Here is a 13,567-nt window from a genome sequence, read left to right on the forward strand (position 1 = left end):
TGTGAGACCCACCCAATAAGGCTAGGTCTCTGTGCTTCGAGCGGTTTCTTGGAGTAAAAAAAAGTTATGTGAGACCAATGTTGTTAGGATCATTGTGTGAATCAGCTTGAATTGGTATTGTATCAGTAAAAAAACACAACCGACCCAATTCGGATTTTTTCAAATAAAGCCAAAATGCTAGAAAATAGGTTTTAAATTTTAAAAATATTATTTTAATATTTTATGACACATATCATCTCTGCTGGTTAAAAGTTAACCGATTCACCGCCAATTCAATTAAGTTGAGAATGGGTGTCGGTCCATTCACCTGAACTGTTGACAGACCGATTCGATGGCCGATACGATTCTGACAACTTTGCAACTTTGTGTGAGACACTGAACAAATCAGAAAAGACATCGATTATGAACAATGTGGCATGAAGAATATGGCCGGTCTGATTCTCTGTTACAAATATCACTAACATTTATAAAATCAAGGGCAGATATAATACCCAAAAAATGGGATATTTTGATAATAGGTGGAACATGCCATATTAAAACTTTTTTTACTAAATTTTGCATTTTAATTTATTTATATTGTTATATTAATATATATATTTTTGCAGGCAAGCTGGGGGGGGCATAGTGACAAATATCGCGAGAAATTGCCTGAAAGTTTAAAATGATAATTTCTCGTGAGATTTTCAAAAATATCACAAGATTTATGAAAAAACATAAATACCATGATTTAAACACGATATTTATGTTTTAAACGACTATTTATTGTGATTTAAACACGATATTAATAAATTTTATTAATATTTTCTTATAAAAATCAATTTTATATTTTAAAATTTATTTTTTATTGCCAAGATTTTGCCAAAAAAATGCAAGATTTATGGATTTTTTTCAATTTCTCACAAGTTTTTGAAAAACGAACTTTTGTCACTATGGCTGGGGGATAACAATGTGGGGTTCTAACTTGAGACCTCTAGGATATGATAGTGCGACCTAACCCAACCGGCTATCTCATTCAACCCATTAGTATATTTTTATAATTTTATAAATATAGCAATATTTTTATGAGATCTTAGGAAAAACAGTTTTTTTTTTCAAAATATCACAAGATTTTCCATTGCTGAGATCTGACCGAGAACAAAATCTGTGACATTAAACTGAATCAATGCTTAAGCCTCTCCTCACAAATGTTGTCAGCATTAGTATCGGCCCTGTACCGTTTGACCAACGATTCAGGTGAATAGGCCGATACTAATACTCAAGTGAATAGTTCTGAATCGGCCAAAAATACTATGTCATTCAGAATGTGACACGTGTTAAAGCCATTAAAATAATATTAAAAAATAATTTAAACTATTTTTTATATTTATTAAAAAATAGCCCATTCAAGTTAGTACCGTATCGATTTTCTGTCGATGCGATACTTATCGGCCGATAAGCACCTAAGAAAATCGAAACGATACTTATCGGTTGATTCAGGCCAATACGCACCTATACTGACCACACTGCCTCACGGAAGCTTAACTCGTGTGATCCTAACACTCAAACATGAGATCTCTAAACAGGCTTGCTCCCTTCAAAGCCATCAAATTTTTGGTCTGACAAAGACATAGCTGAAAAGTCATGCAACCAACAACTTTTCAGGTATTTCCATGAAAGTAGAAAATCAAGTAAGAAAAAAGGTGGTGTTCCCTTTGCTTGAATGATGTAGTTGGTGAGTGAGACTTAGAAGGCTACCTCTTGGTAGCAAAGGGACCACACTGTTCAATTGATTGACCCCAACAAACCATTTGAAGCATAAAACTTACTCACTCTTTCATTCAGATTGTTTGATTGAAATTGACCAATAAATATCAACAGATGGAGATTTGAATTTTGCTTTATGACCCATATCATCTGCCTTGATTATTGGTAGATAAAGATAATAGCCGCGGAATATTAATAATATAATATGTATTATATTATTTTTGACAAGAACAGGAGTCTATAAAGTCTAGGCCATCTGGCATCAAGGTTTCTGTCCTTGAGGTTTGTTTGGTTTGTCAAACGCCAAAATGACAGCAAAACACGCGAGGGAGGGAGGGCGATTTGTGGAGGGTTCGCGTGAGAATGTGTGGCTGGTGCAGCCAGAGGGAGCCCAGTACAGCTACAACTGCCACATTCAGGGATTCCTTGGAGTAGCATTAAAGCTTGCTTCCGCTCCTGCACCAAAAAACACAGGGTTGTCTGTATGGTAAAAAGGAGTAGGATGGTAAAAATGTGTGGCCTTGAAATGTTTTTGTATTGTAGTTGATCCTCTGAAGAATTTTGGATGCTAAGATGGGTTTTTTGTTTCGTCTCATTTGCTTGCTGCTGCACATCATCACTGTCATCTTCATCTTCTTCTTCCCTTGCTTCTATTCTGTGAATATAAGAGCTGAATGGTTGAGGCAAGAAGTTGGTCAGTACCCAAGTAAGAATTTGGGACTCTTTTGGTTTGAGGAGGAAGGGGAAGTCGAGGAAAGCCGGATTCAGAAGGTTTCAGGAGAGGATGGTGGTGGCAGGAGACTATGGGTCTTGCACAAGGTCAGTTTTTTCCTTGGGTTTAAGAGCCATGAGAAGGAAATGTCAAGCCATGAGGAAATTGGTTCCTCACCAGCTCCAGCACCCATGGGCGCTGGAGGTATAACTGAAACTCCACCTCCTGTTCTGCCATTCTTCACAAACGAAAATGCTCACCACCGTCCAGCATTGCACCCTACTTTTATCTTGCCTCATGAGCTGAACATTCCTGGTAGTAAGATAGAGAACAGTAGGCCTCAAGTTAGTAGAGCTGCCATAGTAACTGTGTCTACGGTAGGAACTGCTGCTGTTTTCATCATGGTCTTCTTTGGGTTCATGAGATTCAGAAGGAGAAGGAAGCAGAGGCCAGTGAGGACAATGCTGTTCCCCGCCTTCTGCGGCGGCGGGTCGGAGAAGCCAGAGGTGAGCAACTCTTCAAGCTTTGTCAACAAGGTTGGGTTTGATCAGGGCCCTGAGCATTTCTATCTGAACACGTTGAGCCCATCTGCAGGGACTGTTTCTGATTTCAAACAGCCCACTGAGAACCTCAGTGTGCAGCCCAAGGCAAACACACATAGCTCCCCTGGCCAAGGTCAGCTGAAGAATTCGGATAGCCGGAATCGGCTTTCGCTAGATCGCAACGAGGTTCTTCTCGAGCTGATGTCCGACGAAGAGCAAACCTTCCATTCCGTCTGTGGATCTCAATCATCGAGCAGGCGGGTTTCTGATGTCTCGGATGCTAATTCAGCTCTACCACCTCTATCTCCCTCTCCTTTGGATTTCTCAAAGAGGGATTTCTCAACAAGAGAGGCTCCATTTTCACCACCATGCAGACCAGTAACACCCGACACCACTCCTATTTCTCCTCTGAACTTAAAGTCTCCTCCCCCCTGTTCACCAATTCCTCCTGCTGCTTCTACTGTGCAAAATGAACCATCAACAATGCACTCTTCAAATGTTGCTCCACCGGTTCGTCCCCGGAATGCTACTTCACCTCCTCTGACTCGACCACAGAATGCTACTCCACCTCCTCCGCCACCTCCGATGCCAGGCCGACCGTTGCCACCACCTCCGATGCCAAAGGGACTAACTCCACCCCAGACCAAATTGGGGACCCCATCCCAAACTGAGCAATCTGCATCAGCTGGTAAAGATGGGAATCGCCTGCCAAAACTAAAGCCACTGCACTGGGACAAAGTTCGAGCTGCACCGGATCGCTCTATGGTGTGGGACAAGCTGAGAGCAGGCTCATTTGAGTAAAAATTCCTATCTCAGTTATTCTAGTTATTTCACTAGCAACAATTTCACCAATCTTCCTTCTTGTTTTCTATGGTGTTCTGCCAATGTGAAACTTTACTTTAAGCACAGGTTTGACGAAGAATTGATCGAATCTCTTTTCGGGTACAATAAGCAAAATTCGGCATTGAATGAAGAAGTCAGAACCAAAAGCTCTCCTCCCAACAAGCACGTTTTGGATCCAAAAAGATTGCAGAACATAACTATACTCTCCAAAGCGCTCAATGCCTCCCCAGAACAAGTGTGTAATGCCTTGATGCAAGGTACTAGAGATTCCTATGTAAAGTAGACAGCACATTTCCGAAAGCGTTGAGTTTTACATTTCCAAAACGGTTTTCTAATGAACATGTTCTGCACATAGGTGTCGTTTCCAGTATCCTTGAATTCAGTATAATTTTGTAGATCTATCCCCTGAGAGATGCATAAATTAAACGATGCTAATTGTATGGTCCTCTGTAACAGGGGGTGAATTGAGTGTAGAACAATTAGAAGCACTGGCAAAGATGATACCCACAAAGGAAGAAGAAGAGAAGCTGTCCAACTACACTGGAGACATAAGTGAACTTGGATTAGGGGAAAGATTTGTCAAACAGATGCTGAATTTGCCATTGCCCTTTGTAAGAATTGAAGCAATGTTGTACAAAGAAACCTTTGAAGATGAGGTGCTTTATCTCAAAAAGTCATTTGTAATGCTAGAGGTAAATGGTTAACCATTTCATTTCCAGTGCTTCGCTAGAAAGACATTAGCATCTGTTGCTGACTCCTCTCTTTCTCTCTATAGGATGCCTGCAAGGAATTGAAGTCAAGTCACCTCTTTATGAAGTTGCTGGAAGCGGTGTTAAAGACAGGAAACCGGATGAACGATGGCACAAGTCGAGGGGGTGCAAAAGCTTTCAAGCTTGACGCCTTGCTTAAACTTGCAGATGTAAAAGGAACAGATGGGAAGACCACCTTACTGCATTTTGTTGTTCAGGAGATGATTCGATCTGAAGGCGTTAGAGCGTCTGAATTTACAGAAGAGTGCACCAATGACTGGTCCAGACATGAAGTCTGTGAGGAAAAAGAAGAGTCCTACAGAAGAACAGGTCTTGATCTTGTTTCACGTCTAAGTACGGAATTGAGCAATGTGAAGAAGACGGCCGGTATCGATCTGGATGCACTGGCGAGCTCTGTTTCAAAACTATCAGAAGGGCGAATAACGGTGAAGAAGCTCATACAGGAGGACGATCTTCTGATGGATGGTAGAGGAGGAAAATTTGTGAAATCAATGATATCTTTCCTGCATCATGCTGAGGGTGAGATTAAAAAGTTGCAGCAAGATGAAGAACGTGTTCTACATATGGTTAGGAGGATCACAGAATACTTCCATGGTGATATGAGCAAGGATGAAGCCAACCCACTCCGAATTTTTGTAATTGTGAGTGATTTTCTTGGAATGCTGGATCATGTGTGCAAAGAGATCAAAAGCTTGAAGCCACGCAATTCACGACAAATTTCTAGGCCAGCAAACTTTTCTGTGTCTGTTGGGGGTTGGCCTAGATTGTGAACATCAAAAGCTTCCTCTTGAGGTAAACCTCTTTGTTGAGACGGTTTTGGGTTTCTCTCTCACAAGTAGGCAAGAAATGTCCATATGTAATAAAAAGAAAAATTGTCTGTAGTTTGCCGTCGCTATTTACTAACAGATTAACATACCTTGCATTCGTAATTCTTTGCAAGACAGGGACCATGTGCAAACAAACAAGAACAAGCGAACATTTTTTAGCTGAATTGGCTATTCATAAGAGAATAACACCCAAATAGAAACACAAGGCTCTTTTTTTAAGTCTTTTTTTTTATTTCCAAAGTAGAAACAAGGCTCTTTTTTAAGTCTTTTTTTTTCCAAAGTAGAAACAAGGCATTTGATTGAACCGTATAATATGCACACCATATAAAAAAAACAAAAATTAATAAGTTTCTAATCTAACTGGTCTTTTGGGAACAAATTATGTATCAAAATTAACTCTATCAAACTATCAGTTTACAAGCCTCAGCCACAACGTTCTCTTTGCCTACAATTCAGCATCAATATCACTGTCATCTCCAGTGCTCGAGGATCCTGAACTATTTCCACTCTTCTCATACACTTGCTTGATTATTGGGTTTCAGAAAGATTCGACTTCATCTTCTCCTCAAATTCTTCCTTTTCTGCACTTTGGTTATCATCCAACCAATCCAAAGCTTCCTTCAAGATAGTCTCAATCTTCTCCTTATCATCCGACTCTATCTTGTGGGCAAGCTTATCCTTTTCGTTGATGGTACTCTTCATGTTGTATATGTAGGTCTCTAGGTTGTTCCAGGCATCAATTTGTTCCTTTACTTTCCTATCCTCTGCAAATTCCTCTGCTTCCTTCACCATCCTCTCGATCTCATCTTGGCTGAGTCTCCCTTTGTCGTTGGTAATGGTGATCGATTGTGACCTCTTTGCAGCCTTGTCCTCAGCTCTCACATTTAATATTCCATTGGCATCAACCTCAAAAGTAACCTCAATCTGAGGCATTCCTCTGTGAACCAAAACATAAATGAATAAACTTCCTAAAATAACTTGTACGTCCATGCAACATTGATGCAACAGAAAAGCTTAAAAAAAACTAACACTTAAAAGCCACTAACAATGGTCACTCCTGGCTTACCTTGGAGCTGGTGCTATACTAGATAGATCGAACCTTCCTAATTCACGACAATCCTTCATCAAACTTCTTCCACCTTCGTATTCCTGAAGGCCTCAAGGAGTTTAGATAAGCTATCACCCTTCAGCGCTACCAATCTCAAGAGTCAAGATGTTCTACATATAGTCTGTACCTTAATTGACACAGTTGTTTGATGATCTCGGTAGGTTGTGAAGACCTGGGACTTCTTTGTTGGAATCCCAGTGTTCCTAGGGATCAATTTGGTCATGACACCACCCACTGTCTCTATTACCAAGCTTAGAGGCGCCACATCCAGCAGGAGCATATCTGAGAGCACAAAGAAGAAGTTAGCCAAACCCACGAAGTATACAATCTTTCTACAAGTTTTAAATTAAATATTTCAAAATGCAAATTACCTTGTGTTTATTCCTGGCACTGCCGCACCATAAGCTACTGATTCATCAGGATTGATCCCCTTGGTTTTTGTTACATTCAGAGTGAGCCCATGGTAAAACTGGGTTTGAAACTAGGCTCGGGTTGGGTCAGTTAAGTCAAAACAGGGTCTAGGTCAAAAATAGGTTCTAAAATTTTTGACAGACTTTAGGAAAAACATGATTTCTCCTAATTGGCTGAAAAAAAATATTCAAATTTGAAGGATAGCTAGGGGACATGGGTGAAGACACTGCAACAAACAGGAAGATCAAACTCTATTCGATTGGGAATTTATGAGTCGAAAATGTCAGGTTTGGTTTTCTGTTTTGATAGGTTTCAGTAAGTTTCTCTAGTTTGTTAGAATTTTATGGCTAATTTTTGAATGGTAGGCTGGGGATATATGGATTGAGTTAGGATTCAAATTTGAGAACCAAACTACTTCTGGTTAAGGAGATAATGACCTAAGAAAATTAGGCAAATGCATAATAGATTGAGTTAACTATTTATGGTTTAGGTTAAGAAAGTCCAGAAGTGGGTTTAAGCCTAAGTGAGGATGGGTTCCGACTTATCGGGGCCTAGGAGAGATGTCTTAGAGTACTGAGAAAAGTCTGGTCTACACGGCTCGAGATGAGGATGGCTCAAAACACTGGCACAAATACGAGCACCTTGATGTAGATCTTGAGCAGACTTAAAGAGATGAGCCCTGAGATAGGGTGAACAAGTTTGAAAGTAGAATCTTTCAGAGGAAAGAAGAGAGAGAAAGAAGTGAAGGCCTAGGGGTCAAGAAGTAGGTGAGAGAGAGAGGGTTTGATAGAGTCGTCCTTCACAAAGAGAGAGAGGGAGAGAGACTAAACACAATTTTCTCTCATGATTTTTTTTTTAACATAAGAGAGCTTTTTTATAGATCAAGGGGTGCTCCATAATTGATATCACACTTAACAAAAAATAATAAAGGCAAAATTCAACGTTAAGGATGGTTCCCATAAGGATGAGGTGGTTGTTAGAACTAAGTTGGTGATACATGGCAGGGATCCCACACTACTTCAGTGGTTGCATCCATTGGATCTTGGATAATGGATCTGAATCAGCTTGAGATCTTGTTTGCTTCATTCGTCCCTTGAGAGTTAGATTGAAACTTGGATCCGGTTTGTTTTACCGGAGATCCAATTGCACTTTTTAGGCATTGGGATTTGGAGTTGCATCTAGGTTACCCAAGACTGGGTTTGCATTGTTCGGATTAGGAGCTAGGTCTGCAGAGATTGGGATCCTATCAATTTTTTTCCATTAAACATGTCTTTCAACAGTTGTTGCACCTTGGGTATGTGAGTGCTTCCACTGATGAGGATAATTTCACGAATGTCAGTCTTCTTCTGCGATCCAGCATCCTCTAGGACTTTACTCACTATCCCCATGGTTTTCTTGAAAAGATCCATATTCAATTCCTCAAATCTGGCCCTTGTTAATGGTTCTGAAAAGTCTATTCCATCAAAAAGTGATTCTATCTCAACATCAAAAAGTGATTCTATTCCATCAAATAAGATATCTCAATTCGAATAGTAAAATTTGGACAAACAGTTCATGTAATTGGGTTTTGATAACGACACAACCACCAAATTTTTTCCTCTTTTCTGACAATAGACAATCTGCTGCAGAGGATGCCCGGATGCCACTAATCTATGCTACCAAACTCTGGTGAATAGAATAAAAAGTTTTTAACTCATAAAGCAAAAGCTAAGAAAAAGAACCGCTTATGTCTGTAATCAACCATAAAAGTTCGATATGAACGACCAAATCCTCATCTCTAGAGCTCTTACTAAAATCATGATTCATTGTGGAAGATCAGTACTCACTTCCTCCCAATGAGCCGCTTGACATCGAAGACGTCCTCTTTGGACTCATTGTGGCTTGATTCTTCGCCGTCTTGCCCATCAACCTCTCTATGTCCGTGTTCCCCTGGTTGTTGGCTATGATCTCCACATGACCATTCTTATACACTCACACACACGAATACGTCGTCCCGAGATCAATGCTGATCACTCTTTCAAGCTTTGCAGCCTCCCTCGTAGCAACTCCACACTCATACGAAAACCCTAATGATCACAACCACCACCATCCAAGTAAGAATGCATGTCTTTTGGGATAAATGGACTCTTCTTGAATGAGTTTTCGTACAAGAAGACTCTCCTTGTGAGTAATCTATGTCTCATGTTAAACTCTATAAATAAGTATATTTTGAACATTTGAAAATTATTAGAAAGTTTGAAAGTTAGATCTAGATACCCACGTGCAGGTTCTGCAAGAACATGTCTACCCAAGCCTTGTTGGTACGTTGTTCTGATGTCATTGAAGAGCACTCATATATACGTGAAAAGCTAACAAACAAAAAGAAGCTTGAACGATAAAACAAACCTTCGAATCTAAAAAAGATATTTTCTTAGATCCGTAACATGTTTATTCCTTAGCCAAAGAACGCAAGGAAGAAATCCAGTGAACTTGGTGAGCTTTTGTATGGATGAAAGTAAGGCCATTGCTGCTTGCTCTCTCTCTTTGAAACATGAATTCTTCCTTTTTGCTGTTTTAGGAACTCTCGCTTCTCGATCACTCCTCGATTATTGGTGCAGCCATGTGAGGAGTCTCTTGGGTACATTTATAGGAGAGGGTGGTGTATGTTCGCCCCCGATGATTCACTGAATCCAACGTCTGTGTTCGGGGCTTTGAATGAGCACCACGTATACAAGCACATGGGGCTCGTATTCCCGTGTATGTTGACATAACTTTGCATCGGACTCTGGTGTTGTTGCAAAGACTTAAGTACCCTTTCTTGCTATTCTTCTCATAAAGTGATGGTTTGAGAAAATGACAAAAATGTTCTTCATTCAAAAAAGAAAAAACAAACAGTTCAAAAAAAGGACAAACATGTCCTCCATCCAGAAAGTCGAGGATGATGTTGACTCTTCAAAGTCTTGTTCTTCTTTCTCTGTTCAAAAAAAGGACAAACATGTCCTCCATCCAGAAAGTCAAGGATGATGTTGACTCTTCAAAGTCTTCTTCTTCTTTCTTTGTTCAAAAAAAGGACAAACATGTCCTTCATCCAGAAAGTCGAGGATGATGTTGACTCTTCAAAGTCTTCTTCTTCTTTCTCTGTTTAAAAAAAGGACAAACATGTCCTCCATCCAGAAAGTCGAGGATGATGTTGACTCTTCAAAGTCTTCTTCTTCTTTCTCTGTTCAAAAAAAGGACAAACATGTCCTTCATCCAGAAAGTCGAGGATGATGTTGACTCTTCAAAGTCTTCTTCTTCTTTCTCCGTAAAATACTATAAAACTCTCTCTCTCTAGAGAAGAAATCAAGGGAGGCAAAGAGTTCTTCCTGGAGAAGGCCATGAACATCAACCCTCTCACTCTCTCTCCCTTCTCTCTCTACTTATGTGCACATCCAACGGACGATCCTACATTGCTCCATCGCCATCTTCTTCTTCTTTCTTCTTCGTAAAACACTGTAAAACTCTCTCTCTCTCTAAAGAAGAAATCAAGGGAGGTAAAGAGTTCCCCCTAGAGAAGGCCATGAACACCAACCCTCTCACTCTCTCTCCCTTCTCTCTCTACTTATGTGCCTGATTTAGAGTTTTTGCCCTTACAGGAAGGGGGTCCGGGGGCTCCCTCCCCCCCCCCCGGCGCGGATCCCGCTGCGCGGTCAGCGGGCAGGGGTCCAGGGGGGGGCGCCCCTGGTGGGGGGCTCGGGGGGCAGCGCCCTCCGGACCAATTTTTTTTTGGCCTTCCAACAACGATTTGTAGTATTATCGGGCTTTCCTACAACAATTTGTAGTATTTTCGGGTCTCCAATGAAACACTATAGTGATTTGCGAAAGACACTACAAATCGCTATAGCGATTTGTAGATTCTTCCGCAAATCGCTATAGCGTTTTGTAGTGTCTTCTGCAAATCGCTATAGCAATTTGTAGTGTTATTCAGTAAGCAAATCGTTGTAAATCGTTACCCGAATTAGGACCAACTTGTCAGGGCCATATCTCCCTAACCGGAGGTCATATTCCAAATCCGTAAAAAGTGGTGTCTTCGTTATTAAGTCTAGTTTATTTCTCTAAATTTTCAGCGATTTTTATTGTCATTTAATTCCTCATTTTAACTAAAAACCATACTCCTATTATTTTGTGTTATTTGAGTTGCACAACACCATTCTCGCTTGACATCCACATCTTGATTCTGGCATGCTCCTTGTTGGATTTTCCATTGATTTCTTCCAACCTTGCTTGGAACAAAAATATGTCTTTCTCACCACGATACCCTGTGCATTTTTTTACCACGACACCCGAGACCCGTGCCGGGGGGAGCCCCCGGACCCCTCTCCCGTAAGGGCAAAAACTCTAAATCAGGCTCCACAACGAATCAAGTTGAACGATGCTACCCACGCTGGAAGGAGCCCCCAAACCCTCCTCCTATAAGGGCAAAAACTCTAAATCAAGCTCCACAATGAATCAAGTTGAACGATGCTATCCACGCTGGGAGGAGCCCTCAGACCCCCTGTTCTGTAAGGGTAAAAACTCTGAATCAGACTCCAAAACTCTTCAAGTTGAATGATGCTACCCACGTTGGGAGGAGCCCTCAGACCCCCCTTTCTGTAAGGGTAAAAACTATGAATCAGACTCCACAACTCTTCAAGTTGAATGATGCTACCCACGTTGGGAGGAGCCCCCAGACCCCTCTTCTGTAAGGGCAAAAACTCGGAATCAGGCTTCACAACGAATCAAGTTGAATGATGCTACCCACACAAGGAGGAGCCCCCAAACCCTCCTCCTGTAAGGGTAAAAACTCTGAATCAGGCTACACAACAGTCAATGTGCAGGTTAGTCCGTGCTTGATGGAGCAATGTAAGTTCTTTCGTTGGATGTGCATAGAAGCAGAAAGAGAAGGGAGAGAGAGAGTGTGAGAGGGTTGATGTTCATGACCTCCTCCAGGGGAGATTTCTTTCTCAAATAATCCTGCAGTGTAGAGACTGGGTCTTAAATAATCATCTTTGGGGCACTTAAGTCTTTACAACCACTCCTTTTCAAGAATCGTCATTTTTTTTTGCACCAATGGAGGAGAGGGTACTTAAGTCTTTGCAATCGCATCAAACTCCAATGCTAATTAATGCTGACAAACATGGGGATACGAGACGCACATGCTTACATACGTGGTGCTCTTTGAGACCCCCGAACATGAGATGTAGCTAACTGCCATGTTGGGGGGGGGGGGGGGGGGGGGAGGGGGGGGGACATATAACCTGCTTTGCATTTATAGGGGTTGATCCTTTCAAAAAAAAAAGGTGTTAATAGAGAGGTCTTTGAGACTGACTTAGAATGATTCGCCATGTGAGGATACGTGCAAGTCATCGTCGGTCGCTCGCGTTTGTGTCTCCCAACCAATAGTTGGTTGACACGTCATCATTTTGGTTCGTCCGGCTTTCCATGTGAGAAGAGGACCGACCCTTTTGGCAAAGTGGCTGGCCTCCATCACTCCATGTACCTTGTGGACCAACTGGGTCCAGATCCGAAACCCTACCGGGTCTGTGTTTCGAGATAATCATAACCACCTTCTCTAAATCTAAACCTCGAGGAGATAATGGATTGGATTGTCAGAATTCTGTTGAACATCGGAAGGTTGCTTCCTCATATGGACCCATAAAATAAGGCCTGAACGTGTGTTTCGATAGGATTTGGAGTCAGTTCAGAATTCTATGTTATATTTATGATTGGATTGTCAAGGTTTTAGGTCCCAAACACAAAATCAAAAAGAGGTTCGGATTCGATAGGACCACAATGAAGAAATACAAATTACCCAAAAATAAGCAAACACTCATTCATGGCGTCGGGCCTCAAAGCAGTATCAATGAGAAACGACCATTGCCTGGAAATGATGGCAAGCCCATTGCCCCACGCTCCCCTGTCTGGTTCTACTATCTCACTGCACTTAGATGTACAACATAGAGAACATGGTGTGGTGTTGTGGAAAAAAGAAAAACAATGCAATTCTCTCTCCTCCAATTTGAGAATTGAAAAGAATGGGAATCCCATTCCATTTTTATCAATTGAAAACAAACAAGGGAGTGGAGAATTGGATTTCCATTCCCCACAATTCCACGAATCCAAACAGACCCTTAATGGATTCGGTGTTGCCATACATTGCTGAGCCGCTCTTTCTAACATACCATGATACCATTTTTTTTTTCAAACTGTTAATGCTTTCGTATTCGTGTCATTGATTTATATTTTTAACTATAAATGTACAAAGATTTTTCCACTACTCGAACAAAGAAAATTTTCAATTTATCGTGAGATAACTTTTAGATGCAAGTACAAAACACATCGAGCCCCAAGTGGCTTGGCATAGCGGTATGGGGCCTAGGCCACTAGACGGGCGGTCGAGGTTCAAATCTCACTGGCATCAACCCCCTTGCATATGCCAAAGCAAGGTAACTCCCTGAGAGCGTGGGGTAAGCCACGGTTTTACACCGACGGAGAACTGACCGTAGGATGGCAGGCTTAGTCCAGCACAGCCAGGTCTCTTACTCCGGAGTGGTTTTTCCATTCCTGATGGAGAAAAAAGTCCAAAACACACTGCAGAGATAATGCATGAGTTT

At 41.3% G+C, this 13,567-nt stretch overlaps 1 protein-coding gene and 1 pseudogene across 1 annotated transcript; one reads left to right on the forward strand and one right to left on the reverse strand.

The window, feature by feature from the left end:
• Positions 1-2,316: 2,316 nt before the first annotated feature.
• On the forward strand, positions 2,317-5,380 carry LOC149816103 (uncharacterized). Its single transcript, XM_089988042.1, has 4 exons — positions 2,317-3,794; positions 3,907-4,097; positions 4,297-4,532; positions 4,616-5,380. Exons 1-4 carry the CDS (start codon positions 2,317-2,319, stop codon positions 5,378-5,380), a joined length of 2,670 nt encoding a protein of 889 aa, XP_089844168.1.
• A 502-nt stretch (positions 5,381-5,882) lies between these two features.
• Positions 5,883-8,861, reverse strand: LOC149816104 (luminal-binding protein 8-like; annotated as a pseudogene).
• Positions 8,862-13,567: the final 4,706 nt, after the last annotated feature.

This window comes from Nuphar pumila, chromosome 14 (assembly GCF_984573655.1).
Source record: "Nuphar pumila chromosome 14, dmNupPumi1.hap1.1, whole genome shotgun sequence".
Lineage (NCBI taxonomy): Eukaryota > Viridiplantae > Streptophyta > Magnoliopsida > Nymphaeales > Nymphaeaceae > Nuphar > Nuphar pumila.

Bases quoted from the DNA above. Each gene is read 5' to 3' on its own strand.
- LOC149816103 (XM_089988042.1), top strand. From the start codon at position 2,317: ATGGGTTTTTTGTTTCGTCTCATTTGCTTGCTGCTGCACATCATCACT. The intron at 3,795-3,906 runs GTAAAAATTCCT...CTTTAAGCACAG, and splicing joins CTGAGAGCAGGCTCATTTGA to GTTTGACGAAGAATTGATCG. The intron at 4,533-4,615 runs GTAAATGGTTAA...TTCTCTCTATAG, and splicing joins AGTCATTTGTAATGCTAGAG to GATGCCTGCAAGGAATTGAA.